Source organism: Benincasa hispida, chromosome 2 (assembly GCF_009727055.1).
Source record: "Benincasa hispida cultivar B227 chromosome 2, ASM972705v1, whole genome shotgun sequence".
Lineage (NCBI taxonomy): Eukaryota > Viridiplantae > Streptophyta > Magnoliopsida > Cucurbitales > Cucurbitaceae > Benincasa > Benincasa hispida.
Genome location: NC_052350.1, coordinates 33,066,101 through 33,089,391, shown reverse-complemented (window position 1 = coordinate 33,089,391; position 23,291 = coordinate 33,066,101). Strand labels below are relative to the sequence as shown.

At 32.5% G+C, this 23,291-nt stretch overlaps 2 protein-coding genes across 14 annotated transcripts; both read left to right on the top strand.

Moving 5' to 3' along the window:
* The first annotated feature begins 427 nt into the window (after nucleotides 1–427).
* LOC120071361 (metal tolerance protein 4-like) lies at nucleotides 428–4,495 on the top strand. Of its 10 annotated transcripts, XR_005480226.1 has the most exons (8): nucleotides 428–706; nucleotides 814–1,019; nucleotides 1,406–1,413; nucleotides 1,678–1,798; nucleotides 2,276–2,298; nucleotides 2,598–2,680; nucleotides 2,884–3,067; nucleotides 4,085–4,163. XR_005480226.1 is itself a non-coding variant. In XM_039023600.1 (7 exons), exons 1-7 carry the CDS (start codon nucleotides 660–662, stop codon nucleotides 4,144–4,146), a joined length of 537 nt encoding a protein of 178 aa, XP_038879528.1. In that variant the 5' UTR covers nucleotides 428–659; the 3' UTR covers nucleotides 4,147–4,495. The 10 variants fall into 10 exon arrangements, 5 of the variants coding, with proteins under 5 accessions (XP_038879528.1, XP_038879529.1, XP_038879527.1 ...); XR_005480227.1 differs by lacking the exon at nucleotides 2,598–2,680 and having other exon boundaries at nucleotides 821–1,019; nucleotides 1,406–1,592; XR_005480224.1 differs by lacking the exon at nucleotides 2,598–2,680.
* A 17,012-nt stretch (nucleotides 4,496–21,507) lies between these two features.
* On the top strand, nucleotides 21,508–23,291 carry LOC120070791 (ycf20-like protein). 4 transcript variants are annotated; one of them, XM_039022678.1, is made up of 3 exons: nucleotides 21,508–21,682; nucleotides 21,953–22,197; nucleotides 22,633–23,291. In XM_039022678.1, the coding sequence occupies exons 2-3, from the start codon at nucleotides 22,007–22,009 to the stop codon at nucleotides 23,078–23,080; spliced, it is 639 nt and encodes a 212-aa protein (XP_038878606.1). In that variant the 5' UTR covers nucleotides 21,508–21,682; nucleotides 21,953–22,006; the 3' UTR covers nucleotides 23,081–23,291. The 4 variants fall into 4 exon arrangements, with proteins under 4 accessions (XP_038878606.1, XP_038878605.1, XP_038878603.1 ...); XM_039022677.1 differs by having other exon boundaries at nucleotides 21,508–21,698; XM_039022675.1 differs by having other exon boundaries at nucleotides 21,508–21,701; nucleotides 21,958–22,197.

The window sequence follows — 23,291 nt, the reverse complement described above, 5'->3', positions numbered from 1 at the left end:
AAACCGACATTGTAGGGGTACCTTTAATTTCGGTTTTAAACCGACATTAAAGACCCGCTTATTTAACTCACCCTCTATTTTCCCCCCATTTTTTTCGTTTTCCTCTTCACTCTCCCCCTATTTTCTTTGTCCTCTCATTCTCACACTTCCCTTTTCAAACCCTCTTCTTTCTCACTTCTCTCTTACAAACCTTTGCCATTCGTCCGTCGATTGTGGGTGAAGAGGTTATCGTGGTGCAGATCTGACCTCTGTGCAGGTCTATTCGTCGTGCAACCCGCGCCGCCGCACCCAGTCGCCCACGTCCCATCAATCGCCCAGATCTGCTGCGTGCCACCAGGTCCGTTCTTGGCAGCTGCCGCCAACCCATGTCTATCGTGGATCTCCATCCGTGTCATGCTACCATCGTTCGTGGATGGATCTCATCTACTCGGCGTCTCATCAATCGCCCGGATTTACTGTGCGTCGCCGTACCCAGTCACCCACGTCTCATCCGTCGTTCGTGTGTCTCTGCCGTGCGCACCACCAGGTCCGTTCTTGGCTAGTTACCACCAACCCATGTCTGTCGTGGATCTCCATCCGTGTCATGCTACCATCATTCATGGGTGGATCTCGTCTGTTGCATAAAAAAAAAAAGAAAGAAAAACGGGTGCAAGCCGACGATGAAGATATACATTCATCTTTTGGATGCATTGCTGAGTGAAAACAGGTTTCGAATGATTAGTAAATCGATAAATGTCAAGTTTGTTTCGTGGTTTATTAAAGGCTCTGTTCTGGTCCCTTATTCCAAACCTTGAACTCACTCTCTAGTGACAGTTTGCAGATTTATGCTACCATTTGGAGTGGATCCATAGCCATTGTTGCATCAACATTGGATTCCTTACTTGATCTCATGGCTGGCAGAATACTTTGGTTTACTCACTTGTATATGAAGCGAGGAAATATTTATAAATACCCGATTGGAAAGCTGAGGGTACAACCAGTAGGCATTATTGTATTTGCTGTTGTCATGGCTACACTAGGTATCTCTTGTTTTGTAAACCAGTTTGAAAGTGCATTGATTTTCTCATTCAGTCATTTGAATCATGATCGAGGAGTAGGAAATTCTAGTAATTCTATTGCCTATCTACCTCATATTCCTGCTAGAAATGAAGGCCCCTTTCTCAATTATAACAAGTGAAAAGATTGACATCCACTATTGGTGGTTATTACATCAATGTCTTGTAACTAGCAAAGACCATGTCTGCAATTTTCTATTCATATTTGTATTCTAGGATCTTTAATTATTGGATCAACTTGGTTACGTCAAAATTTCATATCACTTTTATTGGTAGCAAAGCATGATTATATATGATTTTGGTTCCTTTAACAATGCGGAGTAGCTAAACCATTTGGATTTCTTGTTTAGGCTTTCAGGTATTGCTTCAACCAGTAGAACAACTAATTCAAGATAAACCATTTGAAAGTCTATCGTCAGAACAATTCATCTAGTTGTGTGCAATTATGACCTTTGCCACAGTAGTAAAACTCGCCCTCTGGTTATACTGCAAAAACTCAAGAAATGATCTTTTGGATTCATTACTGAGTGAAAACAGGTTTCAAATAATTAATCCGTTGTATACTAATATGAAGAAAGATGGTTTAGTTCCTAATGTCTTTACATATAATATACTTTTGAAGGCGCTGTGCAAGAATGATCGTGTTGATGCTGCACACAAGCTGTTTGTCAAAATGTCAAGTAAAGGTTGCCCACCTGACGTGGTTAGCTATACGACTATGGTGTCTTCACTGTGTAAAGTAGGTAAGATTGATGATGCTAGAGAGCTAGAGGGAAGATTTAATGCAAATGTCTAGATAGAATCCTTCAACATAATGCAAATGTTTAGAACTATATGAAACGCTATCGTGCCTAGTGGAGATGACATTTAGTTTAATTAGGGCATTTAGTCTTTAATTAATAGTTGGATCTCGTCTACTAATTTATTGTTGGATGTTTAGATTTTGTTATTGCTCCATAGAACTACATGTTGGATTTGTGATATGTTTTCATTTGTTAGGTATTTTTAAATTTCATTGTTAACTTTTCTTCAAGTATTTATAGAAAGAGTCTAACTCTAAGGAAGAAGTTTCTCCTTTCTTATGCTAACTACTGTGTTTGTTTTGGTTTGAAATCACTTATTTCTTATAGAATTTGTGGTTTATTGAATATTTTGTTTAGATCGACGGAATTCAGACTTTGCTGAGTTTTTTGTTTTTTTGGCTTTCTTTTCATTGATAGGAACTGAGTCCATGAATCTAGAGGTAAAAGATCGAATTGCCCATGTGACAACTTTTGGATATTTGAAGTGAGTGAGTAAGTCGATTTGAGTTTTTGTAAAACATTGTTGTTTATGTTTGAATGTCTGAAGAAACCTACAAGGAGAGTTTTTGTAAATCATTGTTATACTTTTTGTGACAAATTTTGAGATTTGAAGTACATTGTGAGATAAATTTGCTTATTGATGTATGTGTTCTTGAATATTCATTTTTTGGGAATTCTAATAGTTTTATTTAGAACAAGTGGTTGTGGAATATTATTGGGAGTGTGTTTCTTTGATCAGGTTCAAGGTAAATTTTTGTTTTTGTTGTGGTAGAATTGTTATGTTGCCGAAAATTTTCCATCGTCTTCGTAGCTCATATCTAGGTAACCAAGCTTCTCTTCTTCAAGATCTTAAAAAAGAAGATTCTCTCATCTATTGATATCAACTCTTGAGATCTATCTGTTTTTCTTGGAAGAATATGTTTAAATTGGCTATTTCCTATTTTTTTTCCTTCTTGTGTATGAGCTAAGAAAGAAAGATTACTAAAATAATGTCATCTTTTGTTGTTTCTTCTTCAATATTTAAGATACCTTTGGAAGAGACATGGAAGGCATTGTCGTCGTTCGCATGTCTCCGCCACACGCGCTGCCAGGTTCGTTCTACCCTATACTTTTAATGATGTTGTTTGTGTATTTTTTAGGTGTTTGGAAGGGGTGGGGAGGAGATGGATTTATTGCAACAGCAAGGGATTCACGTAAAAATTATTCCTGGTAATTGCATTTTTGAATGCTTGCAGTTTTAAGAACAGTTAGTAAGTTTCTCCAAATGACTTTAATGATATGAAAATTCATGTTTGAGAAGTTATAGTGTGTTTATTTCTCTTTGGACCATATTGGATTAGAATGTAACACCCGTTTATGACTCATGGACGAGAATTGAAACTTCTTACTATATTCCGCTATTGCAAGAATGTATAGATAGGAATTTAGCTGCAGAAGCGGAAATTATCCATGGACATATCATAAAAACTGGGACTCATGAAGACTTATTTGTAATGACTTTTCTTGTTAATGTTTATGCGAAATGTGGAGTCATGGAAATTGCTTGCAAAGTGTTTGATAATTTACCTAGAAGAAATGCCATTGCATGGACAACTCTAGTGACTGGTTATGTTCAGAATTCACAGCCTTTGGTTGCTTTCCGAGTGTTCATAGAAATGTTGGAAACTGAAGCTTATCCTACAAACTATACGCTCGGAATCGTGTTGAATGCTTGTTGTTCCTTGCAATCTATCGAATTTAGGAAGCAGGTTCATGCATATATCATCAAATATCATATAGATTTCGACACTAGTATTGGCAACTCTCTTCCGAACTTCTATTCTAAGTCTGGGAGCTTGGAATTTGCAATAAGAGCCTTCTACTCTAAGTCTTTTTCCTTATATATATGTTTAAAAATGTGTCTTTTCCGCATGTGTCTTTTCCGCATTTGTCTTAGATCTTTAGAAGACGACGTGTCACTGTTGTTGTGTTGTATCTATGTTTCATATTTGTATCCCTACTTCTTAGCTTATGAAGGATTATGCATGTTGGAGTGAGAATGTTGTGGGGATACCAGTTACAGTTAAGTTCTACGTTTTGCTATATATCTATTTTAATAATACTTCTTTGCCCAATGTTAGCTTTCTTTTAGTTTTCAGGGAAAAAAAAAAAGAATCTACGTTTTGCTATATATCTATTTTAATAATCTGCATTTTGTTTCATTTTGAACATTGAATTTTGTTTTAGATGATTATGGCGCATCTGAGAATATGCTGAGGCAATTCGATATGAACCTAGCCTTGGAATGAACAGAATGGCTCGGTGGGAGAGTGCCTGTAATCTTGGTCTGAACCCTCCAAAAGACATTGAGATACTCTTAAAGGCTGGAAAAGTGCAGTTGGAGTGCTTGTGGGATTCTCGAGTTTAAACTACTCTGCTTGCTGTGTTATTTTTGTTTAATGTATGAAGTGCATGCTTGTACTTTTGGACAAAATGTTTAGCCCCTGGCTGAAACGATAATCACTATTCATGTGATGTGAATGGGCTAGAAATAGAATGTTTGCTGATGACAGCTTCCTTGGTTATTTACTTCTCAGTTATGTTCAAAACCTCTTATGAGTAGTTGTATAGTTAAATTTGGCTGATATTTTCCTTTCCTAGTTTTGTTATACTTGAACTTGACATGATGTATGAATCTGTGATTAAGACGTCTTTCGATTCCTAAAAGTTGAAGAATATTTGTATAAGTAGTAGCATTTCAAAATTTTGTCAATGTGATATTGGTGGGTTCCTTATTCTTGGCTGTCTTAGATTTAGAACAGAGTAGTCAAAGATTGATTTAGGCATTATGAGATTGTTAATAAGTTGGGAGATTGCTGAAGAAGACAAAGTTGAAGAGCTAAGTTGAAACTGATTGAAAATGGGATCTCATTTTTGCAATAAGAATAGTTTTTGTAAAAGTGGAAAAGGCTAAGATTGTAGAGAACAGAAGGGAGGGGTAAGATTGGTAAGATTTTTTTAGTCTATTGCTTGGAAGTCGCAGAATTTAATATAAAGAAAAAAAAAAGTAAAGTAAAATGAGATGTCTTCAAATATCTCCTCTGCCCTTCTACATATTTACATTTAATGTAAAACAGACAGATTCGGGCTTCAATGTCGGTTAATAATTTAAAAAAAAACAGAGGCTTTAATGTCGGATGGAAATTTCACTAAAGGTCTTTAATGTCGGTTGAAAATTTCACTAAAGGTCTTTAATATCGATTGCAACCGACATTGAAGGCTATGTTATTGAAGCCCTTTAATTTCGATTTAAAACTGACATTAAAGCCCGAATTTCTTCTAGTGATGTCTCCACATAAATGCTTAAGTTACAACGAAAACCAGGGATCTTAGTTTATTGGTTTGTGGTAAATGCAAATAAAATATCTCATGTTCATAGACAACAGTGAAGAAAATATCTCATATTATTACATCACAAGAGTTTGTTCAATACAGGTATTTACAAACTACAGGACCCTATGAGAGTTTAGGGCATCAACCCCATCAATTCTTGGGGAGGCGGGAGAATAGTGAGCAAGATTTGGCTATGACTACTTCATCTAGCATTGATATTATAATTTTGGAATTGTTCAATATGGGGGCGGGGTTGATTGTATGGAAATTTGTTCATACGGGGTTAATAGTTAGTTATACTTTGAAAATTGTTCATATGGGTTCATAGTCATCTAACTTAGAAATTATTTATGAAGTATAGCTACTAGTCCCATGCATGCATGTTTAATATTATTTATGAAGTATAGTTACTATTAGTTACTTATTAAATTATTATTTGGTTGTTTTGTAGATCCATCTCTTATATCTACGGGCCAAAATACTCGAGAAGTTAGAGCTCGAAACCTTTGTAGTAGATTAATGGCTTCCGAATAAGATCAATTAGTTATTGCCTCTTATAATCATGGGTAGGTTTTTAAACTACTTATATATATTGTAACATTATAAATTGTGTAAATATGACCAATTTTATTTTTCATAAAATGTATAAATAGTGTAAAATGTATATCTGACTTTTTATGTTTTATGGATTGATAAGATGAGCTCATACTCGCAACTTGAATTGGTTGAAGTACGTGTGGAATGCTTGAATATTTAGGTCACTATATCTGATGGAATTCCTATAAATTTTGTGTCTGTGACTACATGGAAATGCTCAAAACTTTTTTGTGTAAATATTTTGTTCATAGCCATTATATGTTATATACTTCAAAGAAATGTGTAGTGGGGAATATAAATTTTTTCTTGCAATTTTTTGAATATATAGCACATATGGATTGGTCTTGTAATTTTGAAATTATCATATATATGGGTGGATTGATAGATTATATACTATTGTAGATTTTGAAATTGTTCATATACATGAATGGTAATAGAAGAATGAAACGTTAGATTTATTGGGCTGATATATAGACCTGAAATATATGGAACTGTTTATTTTAGTTGATGAAATTGTCTTGTTGGAACACATGTAATGCAGAAAATGAGAAATGGAAATTAAATTTGAATATTTAATTTGAAACAAAAAAAAAAAGCATAGATTACATTGAAAATGTGTCAAGAATTAAATAACTTGTCCATTATTTCGTGTCAAGATAAAAATATATTTAACAAATAAAAAATGTCAAGAATAATCACATATGATAAGTATTAAATGTCAAGAATTAATCAACTTGACATGTCATCAGTCTCAAATGTATTATCTTTCTTGACACGAAAATTGTATCAAGAAATATTTGTCTTGACGTTTTTCCATAATCAAATTATCACATTATACTAAGTCAAATACTCGATGCTTTTATAAGCGTCAAATATATCCTTTACTTGACATTGGAAAAATGTCACATAATCCAATTTTTGTAGTAGTATATATTAAATAATTAATTAACTACGAGGCTTTATGACACAAATCTGAGTAGACAATACTCAAATTCATCGTCATCATAGGGTTGGCCCGTCACGACCCTAAAAAGTAAATGTCCAAGGCCAAGGCCTAAGACAACGTTTGGGCTTGGTCGGAGCATTCCCATCTTCAATAACTAAGCGTATGGCCCAACCTGTTGGGCTTGGCTCATTGGAGCAATATTTTTTAAACATAATACAAAGTTATGGGATATTTTCTTTAATTTAGCCTTAATTTAAATACTATATTATTTNTTAATTTAAATACTATATTATTTTTATAATTTTTTTTAGAAATATTCATATACATTGACATTTACAGAAAAATTATTCACATTTTTTTAAATTTGATGCCACATTTTTTTACTTCAACAAAATGAAGAGTGAGAGATTTAAATATTTAGCCTCTCAAATCAAGGGATATATTTTATGTTTGAAGTGCATGAAATAAAATCGAAAGTTATACATATATGCATATGTACATACATATATATATATACATATAATACACATAAGACCTGTTTGGGGCCCAATATCTTATGTGGAGAGATGATATAGCTCCTATATCATTGTTTGGTCCACTAATATACCATCTCCCATTTTCACTTCCTTCAACATGTGCACAATAACCCTCATTTAACAACTGCTTCTCCACCCCCCACTTCCTATGTCTCCTCCATTCTCATACCCGATTGTCACTCTCGTCACTCTCTCCTCTCTTCCTATGACCCACTTACATTTTTATTTCTTTATTCTTTTTGGAGTTAATTTCATTATACTTCAAGTGTAATTTTTTTTCCATTATATCAATTTTATTAAGAAACCAGGGTACTTCAATCTAATTCCATGCACCCATTTTTTACCTTCAATACATACATCGTTTTTTCCTCCAATGTTATGTGATTGAATATATTAATAATTTATTATCTATAAATTATGTCATTCAAGTTTTCATTTTTATTTGCTTAGTATATCAATTATTTATCTATATAATGTCCATTAAAAAATCACAATATTTTGGATTAAATCTTTGTACACGATTTCTCAAAAAAAAAAAAATCTTCATATACAACATTAATATTCAAAATCTACTATTCAAAAACTCACTATAAAACCTTAATAGAAAACTATCCATGAATATATATGAGAAAAGTCTCAACAAAATCCCTAAAATCAAACATAAGCAAAACCTTTTTTTTAATGTCTCACTAAAATATTTAACTAATCATTCATAACCCTTTAGTTCTCGATAGTTTTTAAAAATTAAATTTATAAATACTACTTTCACTCGTTTATTTTTATTTTTTATTTGTCTTACTTTTGAATACTGTTCAAAATTTAAGTCATGATTGAAAATTGTATATATATATTTAGTATTAAAAAGTGGAAAAAAGTTTTAGATTAAAAGTTGGTACGTCCATCCCTGCCTTAGAATTAAATTTCGTATTTTTAAATGTTGGTATTTCGTTGACTATTTACGATTAATCTTAAATTTTGACTGGATTTTTTAAAACAACAATAATAAAGAATTATTTAAAAGATAATAATTGAATACAAAAAACTGAATTGGTACAATAATTGTATTATAAGATTTTTTTAAAAAAAATAGTGTTCATACAAGCAAATTATTTGAGAGTACACAAAACTATAACTCTGCACACTCAAATACAGATATAAGAACTCAAGACAATACAACTATGTACTCCAAACATTCTATAACATTTCAACGCTCTAAACAGCCCCATACATACATACCCGATACTTTTCGACTATATGTATGATTCACGATTCCAACACATCCGTTGTAGACTGTCGGAAGATTTCCTATCTCCAAAATTTTGTCTAGAGAGTGAGGGGACTTATATATGTCTCTACCTGTGCCGTTGTACTTAAAATATATATATATATATATATTATATATATATATATATATATATTATTATATATAAGAAATTCCTTCGTGTATGTCAATGTTGATTTAAGAAATACCAAAAGGGGGAAGGAAGCAAGATTCTAAATTATATTGAGAGAAATGTTGTAAAATATGATAAAAGGACTAATCTCATGACAGTTAATCAGTCTATTTCAAATTGAATACTGTCATTCTAAACTCAAGAAAACTTGAGAACGCCGATTTTTATCTGTACATACAAAATGATTGAACTATTATGGAATTCAAATCAAGATGAAATGGTAATTTGTTGCATCCGCCACCTCTGTCTTCCTCGTTTTCTCAAGTGTTTTTGTGGCTTCATTCCCTGTCGGCGTCGTTCCACTGTCCATTTTGCTGCCATTGTAAGTATGAGTTCTATAAAATCACCTTCAACCGCCCGATGATACAAGCTATTATGTAGCAAGAACTTTTGAATCTAAGAAATTAACAGCTCTCTCTACAATTTAGGTCAATCTCGAGAAAATGCTAGAATTAGATTACCTCTATCGAAGATCTAGAAGCAAGATTGGAAAATCTTGTTCTAGATTGAGTCACTTCACAATCAACTTTATCAAGAATCATAATCTGATTACAAATAGATGGAGAGAAGGTTTTACATAGCCTTGTAGAGATTCTAAACCTATTTAATGTAAAGTAGAGAAAGTTAAAATAAAACATCAAAAGAGTTCTCCATCTCTCAACTACCATCTTTAATGTAACATCATTAAGTCTCCATCTTTGACTAGTCATAGAAATAAAATTAAAGCTGGAATTACAAAAAAAAAAAAAAAATGTTTGTGAAGTTAATACAAAGATTCTTCGAACTCATGGAAACTTAATGTCTACTCCATGTTCCACTTCAACCGAGCAAATATTGACTTTCAAAACTCCAAATGATTCTTCGTCTATTGGATCAGCATTTTCCATATGAAATAGAGGATAAACGGATCAATATCCAATCCCGTGAAGAATAAGTGATTGTTAAATTTTTGCTACCTTAGATCTTGTAATTGGTCCAACCGAAATGTGCGGAATATCTTATTGATTCTTATCACCACCCTATGTGGTTGAGCCTCCCATGCAATGAATGTGTCGTCTTCTTGGGGTGATACCTATAAATTCTCGTTTCGACAACATTGAAGGCAATCTCCGATGAAGATTGATTGGGCTATTTCTTGAACTTTCTGTTGTTCATCATTTCATTCATCACTCTCAAAAAAGTGATGACAATACTCAGATTCACGAGAAAATGATAAAAATGGGCTCTTTTAGTTTTCATTTCTAAAAATGAACCAATTTTTTAAAACTTGTTTTTGGTCTCAAGATGATGTCAGCATGGGTGAAAGTACCTTTATACCTTTACTTGAATTTTTCACCAACATTTCTTCAATGTTTCACCAACTTTTTCAACCAAAAGTTACATTTTTTTTTATCTGCTTCTATCAAAATGAACAAAGATTCTAAAACACAATTATTGTTCATGTTTTGGTTGATAGTAGATACAGTTCTTTGATATTATATTTTTTTAAATGACAACAACTAAAAAGAAAAATGATAAGATTTCTTTTAAAAAATAGTTTTTTGCTTTATTTAATTTAATAAAAAACCTATATTATTATATAAAACCTAGGGTTGCAAAGTCACAATCGCCGAAACCGACGGAACCGCCAAAACCGGCCCAAATCGCCGCCGGTTCATTATTGACTCGACGGACCCGATAGAAAACTGGCCGGCTTCGGTTCAGCGAGGACGCACCGGTAGTAACCCGAGCCGACCGATTATGTTGAAAAATAAAGAAATTATCTTCTGGTTCGTAGTTTTGTGTTAAATAATCGTGACAGTGACACGTGGTGAATCCGGTGGAGATGGCGTGCGTGAGCTTCTTTCATATTTAAAAGATTTTTCTTCTTTCGAGGAAATGGAAGTTTACATCTCAGGGCTGAAGGAAAGGACTTATAGATTTGAGAGGAAATAGGGAAGTGGTTAGGAACACTGCTATTTAATCATTTTCTATATATATGTATATATATAATCCAAAAATCAATAATATATAAAGAAAAACCTATAAATCATTTTCTTTTAGTTTTAAAGGTGTAAAAAGAAAAAGATTGAAATAAAAATAATTAAAATAAAACTAAAATTTGGTGGACCCACCATTTTCACCAAAATTTACCCTATCGTTTTCTTCTCCTTAACCAATTCTTCTTCTTCCACTTCTCCACATTTTTTTCCCTCTTCTTCCGTTTACGTTGCGTGCAGATGGGAACCAGCCGGAGTTTATCGTGGGTCAATCTGATGACAGGGTGCGTTTCTCGCGTTGTAGTTGGTAGCTGTTGGTTGCAATTCCTGTGTCCCAGTTCAATGGAGACGTGCAGAGTTGTTAGAGAACTACTAGAACGTCGTAATGACGTGGTTTATGTGTGTTGGCACCGTCGAACTGGATGATCGTACTGTCCAACTCGCGACCTGCACGTTTGCGCCGAACCGAACGAAACGGCCGGTTTGGCGGTTCGTCCGGCGCGGTCTTTATTAGAAACCGGTCGGCTCGGTTTTCCATCTACCCTTCCTAATTTTAGTGGTTAGATTCGGTTTGCCTCTAAACCGAATCGACCCGCCTACAGCCCTAATAAAAACCAAAGGAAAAAAAGGTTGATAAAAAGTTGCTAAAAATTCATGATTTTTGCCCTAAAATTTGGCCAGAAACCACGAGAATTTGGCCGAAATTTATGATTCTGTCTAACATCTTCAATTTCAAGAAAATTTAAGTTAATTATCTAAAATTATTGAGTTTAAATTTCTTATTCATTTGAAAAATTAGGATTAAATTAAAATTATTAGAAAATTTTTATTGGTTAAATTGAATTTAATTGATTAAATATTCTAACTGATTATCTTAAAAATATTGAATTTTGCTTCCATTTGATTTTGGATTTTATGGCCAATTTAAAAAAAAAATTAAAAGAGATAATTAATTTCATGTAGTTTTGAATTGATTTAAATATTTGGAAGGATTTAATTTATATCAAATTGATAGATATTAGTTTTTGAAGCCTCAATTAAGATAATTTGAAATGTTAATTGATTTATAAATTTAATAGAATCTTTGTAGATTTTGGAGATATAGTGATAAAAGATTTTATTTATCTTTTCAAATTTTGAAAAAATAAAATAAAATAATTGAGATTTTTTTCGAAATTAAATGAGAGTGAAAAGAGGCCAAACATTGGGAGAAAGCAGTTTGGTTTTTCAGCAACAGCATCCACAAAATTGTCGATTTTCGGAGTTTGAACCGTTGGATCGTAATCAACTTTGGTCAGTCTATTCGAGACATATAGAATTTCATTTTGAACGGTTGGATCGTTGTTTGAAACTCTGGTTTATTCGTAATAGCTGCTAAATAAAATCTGTAAAATTAGACATTTCCTTTCTCTCTCACTCTCGCAAACCCTCCTCATGCAAGACCCTCATTACCAGCCGCTAACCCAAACAATTTATGCCGATCGACAGCAACACCCACTGCCTATCTATGGTAGCTATGAGCCGACGCGCCATCAGCTGCCACTGCCCAATCTTTGCCGAAATCTTGAGAAAAACCTTGGATTCAAGATTTGGAAGTTTTGAGGCATTGGCCATCAAGCTAGAGACCATTTTTCGTTTTGCAGAAAATTGGTAATGATCGGTAAGTTCTGGGTAAGAGCGGTTGAGTTTAGAATGTTCTCGGTTGCCCATTAAATTTTGGTTTTCTTTTTGGTTGATGCCGATTATATTTGGAATTTAGATCCAAGATTGGAGTACTTCAGAGTGCGCAACGTGCTATCCAACAGATTCGAGTTCGTTCGGCAAGTAGTTTGATAAGCGTTGTGATCATTGTTGTTGGTTGTCAGCCACCTATTGATTATTGGACTAAAAGAATGGTTTAATTTTAAGTATTTTGAAGATTCTAAGTCGTCATCCATTGAGTTTTAAAATCTGCTAAGAGGAGATTTTGGAGTCGAAATCCTGCGAGTGTCTGTTGATCAAGTTTCGTTTAGGTAAGTTATTTGGTGACCGTTTGATTAAATTTATATGTTTGGGTCTTGGTTCCAAAGACTGAAATTTAGTATTATGTCTGTGTTAGGGGACTCAATTCAGGACTTATTTGGTTGGAGATCATTAGCTTGGATTAATATTTGAATTTGACTTCGAGGTAAGTAATCTTACTACTAGAACTGCCCACGGGCCAGGCATTGGATGTATGCTAGCATGATGGATGAATGTTATAGTAGAATGATAGCATGATGAACTGATACTTTAGTATAACTGATGTATGTTCTTGCTTGAGGATCTGAAAGATGTATTTGTGCACATGGATACTTAATGCTAGCATGAGATGATATTTGATTTCATGAGGTTGTATGTGGTCTGTGGATATTGAAGCATGTATGTATGTTGTAGAGTCATGATGTTGAGACATATATGTATGTCATAGAACCATATTGTGATAATTATGGTGTCGAGTCTATGATAGTGACTTTACTGATTAGTTAGAATGCCCACTAGGTTTATGTTTCCTTTGGGATTCAACAGTTATTGTGTCTCTTTCGGGATTCACCAGTTTGTGTTTCCTTCGGGATTCACCAGTTATTATGTTTCCTTCGGGATTCACCAGTTTATGTTTCTTTCGGGATTCATCAATTTGTGTTTCTTTCGAGATTCACCAATTTGTGTTTTCTTCGGGATTCACTAATTTGTGTTTTCTTCAGGATTCACCAGATATTATGTCTCCCTCGGGATTCACCAGATATTATGTCTTCTTCGGGATTCACCAGTTTGTGTTTCCTTCGGGATTCACCAGTTATTGTATCTCCTTCGGGATTCACCAGTTTGTGTTTCCTTTGGGATTCACCAGTTATTGTATTTCCTTCGGGATTCACTAGATATTGCGTCTCCTTCAGGATTCACCAGTTTATGTTTCCTTCGGGATTCACCAATTATTGTTTCTCCTTCAGGATTCACCAGTTTGTGTTTCCTTTGGGATTCACCAGTTATTGTATTTCCTTCGGGATTCACCAGAGGTAGTGGGTATAGTTAACTACAGTAGGATAGAAATCAATTTTTCATGTATGTATATGTCCCATGAGGACTAGGACAGTTTATATGTTTCACCAGAGTTAGGTATCTAGAGGACATAGATGCCTAACCTGACCCTAGTAGTGGGGTTACTTACTAAGTATTTTATACTCATTCTTTCTCATGTTGTTGTTTCAAGTAACGCGTACAAGATCGCCACCTCCGCACCGACACAACAGCCGGACCTATTCGTGATCGAGTCACTGGGACTAGTTTTATGCTTCCGCTCATGAGATTTAGATTTCTTTTCATGTTTTTCTTAACTTTCAGTTTTGATGTTTAAACTTACTATTAGAATCGTTTCAGACTTATTTATTATCATTTATGATTTATGGGTACCCTACTGTTGTTTTAATGTTTGAATTTAATGAATGTCTTTTGAATTTACCTTATTTAATTAGCATTTATTTCACCATAACAGAGTGTCGTTTTAAGTTTCATGCATGCATGTATTTAGTAACGGCCAAACTTAAGTCCTAGGGGGTCGGGTCGTTACATTTTCAACCAAAATCTTGGTAGAAATCATGGTTTTCGAAGTGTTTTTTAAACTATGTTTATTTGTTTAATCTTCCTTTTAATAGTTATTTATAATATTTGTTTATTGAACAAAAAGTAAGACATTTGAAAGTTTTTCTTCTAAATTGTTATAAAAATTTCTCTAATTCATATAAAAATTTCAAAAATATTATCAAACAATTGTATCAATTGAAAACGTAAAAAATTTTCTTTGATTTTATTATTCAATTTTGATAGAAGTAGATGAAAATTTTTGGTTAAAAAAAGTTGGTGAAATCATGGGAAAGTTTAAAAAGGTTTAACCCAAATTGAGGGCATTTGTGACATTTCACATGTGAAGGGGTTCTAAACACTTTTTTTTTTAATGGCCCATTGTAATTGAAAACTTAAAAACTCATTTTTGTCCATTTCACCTTACCCTAAAAAATAAAGGTCAAGGTCAATGGAATGATTAAGGCTTGAGTCAACCTATTAATAGCCGTTGAATAGTAATTATTTAATTATTTAAAAATATAAATGTGTATTTTAATTTTCTTAAAGAAATATTATTAAAAATTATTATTTTTATTTTTATTAAATATACATTTATTTAAGTTGTATTTTAATTTTTCTGGATAAAAATGACTTATAATATAAAGTTTGACTTAGTATTTAATTTTATTAAAAAGTTTTGTTAGTTTTTAGCATTTAAATTTATTTTATTATCTAAAACTATGATATATCTAAGTATATTTAAAAATAATAATATTAAAAAATGGTGATATATATCTAATTTAATGAATAAATGGATTGAGTTGGACTGATTAAACGTTCACTTTAAATTATTGAATTCTAAATAAGATTCATATAATTATCCTCTTATAATTTTAATAAACGTTTTATTCATTTTATTTCAATCAAATTCATCACAATTAGATTTATCCAAAGAAATAAAGTCGATAAGGTAATGAAACTCCTAAACTAAAACAAATTCTATAGAAACAATATACAACCAAATGAAGACAACTTACCCAAAAACGTTAATTATGTAAAGAACCCAACTTTTAAAACTGGATATTTCTTAGATCCTAAAGATTACTGTTCAATAGAGGCCATTTGTGCAACATCCTTCAGCCAAACGATGTAAGCTCATGTTTTCCTTCTAATATTTTTTATTTGTTTATAGGATTGAAGTCTATCATAAATGATAGTTCATGGATAGGTTTCTATATGTTTTCTTATTTTACTGTGTCATTCAAGATAGACAGAGAGCACGACCCCTAAGCGTTGAGATTTGGTAAAATATTAGAAGTGTAGTTGTCCAACATTAAAAAAAATTTAAGGACGTGATGGCTCCAAACACTATAAAAGGAGTATATGTCTTTAGTTTCAAGTTGTCCCAACTAGAAACACGTTAAGCTTAGATATGTTAATTCTAGTTAATTCCGTTTTGCATTCTATAATTTGAGAGTGAAAAAAGAGTGTGAGTAGTCAAAAGTTTTGAGAGAGTGACTTTGTAATTAGGGTTAGAGAAATTTCTATATGACTGTAATAATTTCACATCGCGGATTTTTTTCTAGTTTGTGGTTTTTTCTTCGGTATGGAATTTTTCCATGTTAGTTCTTGTGTTTCGAGTATTATTGTTTTCCTTTAATCTCTTTGTTATTTTTCTGTTTATTCCCATGGTAGTAGTTGAATGTTTTTTCCAACAAATAGTATTAGAGTTATAGGTTCGTAGGTTCTTGAATTTCTAGGTATGCTCTCTAGTCACAACATTGTCTAAACTTCCACGTCAGAAAAGAGTTCATGAAATGGGTTGAGATATCATGAATAGTATGGTTGTTCACTATTTGCATATTTACTAGGATTAAAGTAGATATGTCAAGGTTTATGAGTCCAATGAAGTTTGATGTGGAGAAATTTTATGGAAGTATCAATTCCAACTTCTACAATCTGGATTACACAGGGCTTTGAAGAGAAGACCAAGTGGTGGTACTTCTACTTCTAAAGAGCTAAGTGGTGATGATGAACCAAGAGAGTCCAGTGGCAATGGCAGTAAATGTTCTAAGAAGTTCAACATGAGTGATGAAGATTGAGAGGAATTGGTCTGAGAGCTACAAGTGTAATCAAGCTAAATTTGGCTAAGAACGTCCTTGCAAATGTGCATGAAATTTTGACATCCAAGGAGCTTTGGAGAAGCTTGAAGCAATGTATGAGGCAAAGAGCATCTCAAATCGATTGAACCTGAAGGAACAGTTTCACACGTTACAGATGGTGGAAGATACGAAAATCTCATATCATCTAGATATTTTGAATAGCATTGTTTCTAAGTTAGAGGCGATTGGAATGAAGATAGTTGATGAAGATAAGGTATGCAAACTTATCTTGTCACTTCCCCTTCATATGAACACATGACACCAATCTTGATGTACGTGAAGAAACTGTAGATTTTTCAGAGGCTACTAGTAAACTTGATGTACATGGGTTGGGTTGGGTTGGATTGGGACATTTTTTTGGGTCAATCCGAAAATTAAAGTTGATCAAGTTGGCAACCCAAATGACCTAAACATGTTTTCTAACCCAACCCATTTGAGTTGGGTTGGGTTGGGTTGTCGGGTTATTATTTTTTCTTATTTATTTAAAATAATTAAATTTATCTACAACACATATCTGATAACTAATATCTCATAAAACTCCATTCTTAAATACCAAATATCTATGACATCTATTACAAATTTTAAACAAAGACAAACATTCTTAAAAGAAAAACATAAAAAAATAAAAAAAATCATCCATTCTAAAAGAAATATATATATATGTTTTATTAGTATAATTCGAGTTGGGTTGGGTCAACCTAAAAAAAAATCTATTCAACCTTTTAGACCCAAAAAAATTAGAAAAACTTCAACCCAACCCAACCCTTATAGTGTGGGTTGGATAGTTCGGGTTGTTCAGGTTGTTGGGCTTGAGCAAAATATTATAAGTGTAGTTGTCCTACATTAGAAAAGTTTAAGGAAGTAATGGGCTCCAAGCACTACAAAAGGAGCCTATGCTTTTGGTTTCAAGTTGTCCTAATTTAAAACACTTTAAACTTAGGTGTAATAGTTAAATTCTTTTTTGTATTTTCTAGTTTGAGAGTTGAAAAAAGTGTGAGTAGTCAAAAGTTTTGAGAGAGTGATTTCGTAATTGGAGTTAGGGAGAAATTTCAATGTGATTGTTCACGTAGTAGATTTGTTTGGTTTGTGATTTTTTCTTTAGTTTGGAGTTTTCTTCACGTTGTCGTGTTTCTAGTTTTATTGTTTTCCTTTAATTGCTATATTATTTTTCTGTTTATTTCTGCGATAGTAGTGTAAAGTTTCTTCCAACAATAAGGGGCAAGGGGGCACCTACCCCCTCAACTTAGAAAGATTATCATTATTCTTATTATATTTGATCTTAGCCTTCTAGATACATGTATATATATATAAAGCCTCAGTTGGTTTTGTGCACTACACAAAAATTGTGCCCTACCTTATCCTTGTTTTGAATCCCACAATTGGCAAATATAATTTTAATCTTTCTACTTTTGGATTCATTCTATTTAATCCATATATTTTAACAAATTTAAATTTAGTTGGTGCATTTTAGGTAATTTTTTGAATTGGTTTCTCATTACAATTTGAAGATATATTTTTTTTAAGAATTAGATAGATAATAATAATCATTCTTATCTTTATTCAAGAAAAAACACCATGCTTAACATGTTTTCAAAAGATAACAAAGATTCATTATAGAAATTTCATACCTATTTCAAGTTTTATTACATTTTAGCATGTTTGATTTGATAATTTAATTATATTCTCTTTTTAATTTAAATTTATGTATATATAAACTTGTATCTCTTTCTTCTTTTGACAGTATATGATGTAGAAAAATTAAATCTCTAACTTTGAGATTGATAGTACAAGCACCGTATCAGTTGAACTTTGTTTATTTTAACTAAAATTGTAACTTTTTTGTCTCTACATTAAACAAACATTAAATAGACCGACATTTCTAATGGTTTACATATCTTAATAATTGTCATTATATAATTTTTTCAGTACACTAGGGATGGGGGTAAGGTTGACAAAAAATTTCGTGGGTCAAGTCTCTATGGGTATCCACCCCAATTGGGATGGGGAATCTCCAATTTGATAAGGGATATGGGTCAAACTGGGGACACAAAATGGATCTCCAATCGAGTATGGGGTTGGGAGGAGAGGGTATCCCTACCCCATTCCCGACCTTGATCCCTCCCCAAATATTTTTTTATTATTTTTTCAATATATGTATATATTACTTTTATTGTTTTTTTAAATATATATAACATAATTAACTGTAGGAAACCTACTATATCTATTATTTTTTTAAACTTTTTTCTATTAAAATTCATTTTATAATATAAATAACTTCTAACTTTATATTAAATTCATAATAAAAATATTTTTTTTAATTATTAATTTAAATAAATAAAACCATAACAATACTATTTTGTTATCTAAAATTTGTACAATTTTAATATAAATACAAAATTTTAATTACTTCTAAATAAACAAATAATTTAAAATGAAAATATAAACGGAAATTTTTTCCCATGGAAATCCATCCCCGAGCAAGGACTCCTTGACCTCAACTCTCCAAAACGGGGAATTGGGTGGGGACAGGGATTACAAATCTTCACAGGGACAGAGATGGGGGTGCATCCCTAACCCTACCCCGCCGCATTGCCAACTCTTGGTAGGAGATTCAAACCACAAACATCTCGATTGGTACATTTGTATACCAGTTAAGTTATGCCTGCTTTGGCGATATTATATGATTTGAATATCATATCGATGCATCTGATAGCATAGGAAATGTTATATCTTGCTCAGCTTAACTCGAGATTGTTATGTTGTTTAATGTGTTAATTATATGATTTTGTAGGCATCGAGCACCAATGAAGTAAAACCAAATGTTGGGGCGTACATAGAGTTAAAACGGACCAAAACGAGACCTTAAAACATCAATAAAGCAAATGGAGGCAACATTACAAGAATGCCCTTGAGGGAAGGTGTCGTAGCACCCTAAGGGTGAGTTTGGTGTGTAGGTTTGGAATCTTAAGCCTATTGGTTAGGTTGTGAGATTTAGGTAGTTTAAGAAAATTGTGTTTGGAGTGTAAATTTTAGAAGTTTGGGTTTAAGAAGTCCGTGTTTTTGGAGTGCAGGCTTAGGAAGCCTAGGAATAAAATGTAGATTTATAAATCTTGAGTTTGTGAAATTTTTTTTATATTAATCCGTGGTTAGATTTGGATTAGTTTAAATTTATCATCTTAATTATTTTAATATAGTTAAGTTTAAAATAAACTAAAAAATTAGAAGAATATTTGTTTTTTTTTTTTTAAAAAAAACAATTGAAATAGAGATGTGATTAAATTTATTATTTTATTTTAATTAATAATTTGGTATTTTAATTTTACTAGTTTTTGAGATAAGACTTCATAAACTTTTGTTACTTTAACTAATTTGAAAATGATAGATTTTTTTACCGTAACATGCTAATTTCAAATTGATTTTAGCCTTAAATTCAATTATTGAAAAATTATATATATATTTTATCAAATTACATTTGAGGAATAAAAAAAATCATAATTGAGTTTTAATTTTTATCTGGCGTTGAGTTGTTACCAACATTTTAATCCTTTATATTTAAAAAAAAAAAATTAAATCTTCAAGCTAGTTAAATTGACCAACGGAGAAAAATGAAAATGTTAAATTAAATTAGAGCTTTCTATATATATATATATAGCCTAAATAAATATACATAATTATACAATTGCAGTCTAATTACGTAAAAATGTCTTAATTTACTTTTTTTAGCTCCCAACATGCAAGAAAGTTTCTTGTGTTAAGAACTTTCCAAACAATTTATTTTCAAAACCTATATAGGTAAGGAAAATATCTTCGAAAATCTGAAAATTGTTGCCCTCATAAATGAAAGCAAGAATCGGAAACTTTGAAAGAGAAAACAAGGTATATTTGAAATATATAGTACTATATATTAGAATTTTCTATAAATAAATCAGTGTATATTTGATAAGTGCATGAACAATACAATTCGTATAATATATTGTCTTATATATCAAACAATATATGTATATTTAGATTTTTCGGTATATTTGTAAACATGCTAAAAATAAATAATAGCATATGCAATGTATATTTACATTTTCCACTATATTACTAATATATTCGACATATACTTGAGATCTCAGTAGATAGGTGATTGATTTTCAACTAGGAAAAATAGAAAATAAATGAAATCTCCTCAAATGAAGGAAACGTGAATTTTAAACAAAGAAGGGAAGAGAGAGAATTAAAAAAGATAATCTAATAATTATAGTAATAAAAAAATATCAAAAGAAAAAATAACTAAAAGGAAGAGAAATTGTATTATAAAAGATATTATTTAATTAAACTAAGAGCCTCTTTGGAATGACTTAGAAAAAAATGTTGGTGTCGTGGAATTGTTGGAAGTTGGTTGACGGCGATCATAGTTAGCCAACGGCTGTCATCAGAGGTGGTATCCGAGAGTTGGTCGATGAACTTCCTTGATCAAATTAGAACAAAAAAAGGATAACCCATGAGTTTAAGAGTGTTTACTATTCAAACACATAGTAAAATGGTGCAGGAAGGTTTCCTAGATCCTTACCCCAAATAAAGATTGGGCTTAGGGTGCCAACCCATCCAATCCGAGCGTTTGAAAGAAACACCCCCTAAGATGTTGTGCACGATGCCATGGATAGAGGTGGCACAATCAGTAGAGTGCTGCAACACCTACATTTATATATATAGAGAAAGAAATAAAACTCTAAACGGGCGTTTGAGACAAGGAATAGACTATTATAGTCATAGGTTATCACAGTTGGGTTATAATATTTTTGTATTGGGGTCTAGATTATTTTATTTTGGATTATAATAATATGTTTAAGGTGTAAACTATTTTAATTTAGGAAGAAAATAGCAACAGATTTTCAAGCTTCGCCTTTGCACGAAAAGGTTACAATATTGATATACCTTTTACTACTTCAATTTCACAGATAAAATGTATTTTCCTTTTCCTTTTTATTTATTTATTTATTTTGACAGAGTCCTTTTTTACTTTCACTGCACTTCATTGCAACGAAACTGATTTTGAATAATTTTCTCTAATGGGCAACGATTTCTGAGGATGAGGGTTACCCACATCCCCCTTCGTTTGACGCCTTTCACCTCTAGGGTTTCATCTCCGCTCCATCAATCCCGGCGGGTTCTAAGGTTTCCGGCCACCGTTAACCACTGCACCATACCCCTCCGGCAAGAACGAATTGCAGTAGTATGCTTTAATTTACTGCTAAATTACTTGATTGAATGTTCCTATGACGTAGGCCAGCTAGACTGCAATTCTTTGACATTTCTCCTTTACATCTTGCATTTTGGTTACTCAAATTCATACAAGTGGGATGCAAATGGTGTTCAAATGTTAATAAATCCCACTCATTGATTTGAATTCTGAGCATCAAATGTTTATATTTGTGGGAAGATTTGTAGATTGAACAATTTTTTTATGTTGATTTTAATTTGCAGTACAGAATCTGTCTCTTTTGATTGGAAGATTGTGTAATAAATGGCAATGTCAGTATGCAAATGAGCATATGCCAGATGGAAGCAGTGATTTTGCAGTCCAGATTATTGACAATAGCGAATTATAGCTCCAAAGGATCATGTCTTACTAATATGCCTTGCCTACTCCATTACTGGGGCCGTGAGGCTTTCTTTAATGGACACAATTCGAGCCCTTTCCTGAAGTCTGCACTTTTTCCTCGAAAAAGGTAGACGTGAAATTTATAAACTTGTATCACGTGTTCTTAAGAGCCGTGGGCTATTCTTCTTGCGTATATTTCCATTTTAACTGTTGAATCCTTGGGTAATTAGACGGATGCTTATATTATATTGAGCATTAGAGAGGAATAGTAGATTTCCTTTTAAGAGATTGGGAGATCTTGGGAGGAGGTTTGAGAGGTTGCTGGTTTAAAGCATCTCTATGGGCGTATGCACTCTTTGTTTGTAATCACCAGCTTGGTCTCATTCGTTTAGATTGGAATCCGTTCTTGTAGTTATTGTTGGGACTTTGATTCCTTTTGTAAAATTGTTATTTTATATGATCTTGTACTTTCATTCTTTTCAACGAAAATTCGGTTTTGTCTGGAAAAAATTATGTATTAATGCTGTTATGAACATTCCATTTGGAATGTTACTTGTTACAGTTTCCAGACGAGTAGACATCTCAAAAAATTAGCCTTTGCATTAGATACAGGTGGGGTATCTAGTAACGGTGGGGGAGACAAAGTCGATGATGGTGATGACTCCAATCTGGGTCGTACTAGATTAGGCAGGCTAGTTAGCTCAGGTGCCAGACAGTTGCTGGAAAAGCTTAACTCAGCAAGAAAGAACTTCCCTACAAAGATATTTTTGCTTCTTTTGGGTTTCTACACAGCAAATGCACTTGCTACAATTCTTGGGCAGACGGGTGACTGGGATGTTTTGGTTGCTGGTGTAGTGGTTGCTGCCATCGAATGGATTGGTATACTCATGTACAGGAAGCCTCCACCTCTATTAACTAGGAGGTTGAAATCATTTATTGCGATGGTAAACTACTGGAAAGCTGGCGTGTGCTTAGGCCTCTTTGTTGATGCGTTCAAATTGGGGAGTTGAAAGATGTTGCTTCCTCAATTGAAATAGAAAAAAAGAGGTAATTCTTTTTACCTTAAGAGGAAAATAACTTCTGTACAAGGCAGGGATTTTTATTCCATTTATGTTACTTTTGTAACTGTGTAATCTTGTAGTTATCTGTTTTAGGTTGTTTCTGTACAATAATCCTCTGCAATTTCCATCTTTTTAATAAGAAATTTTAGTAATTAATCCA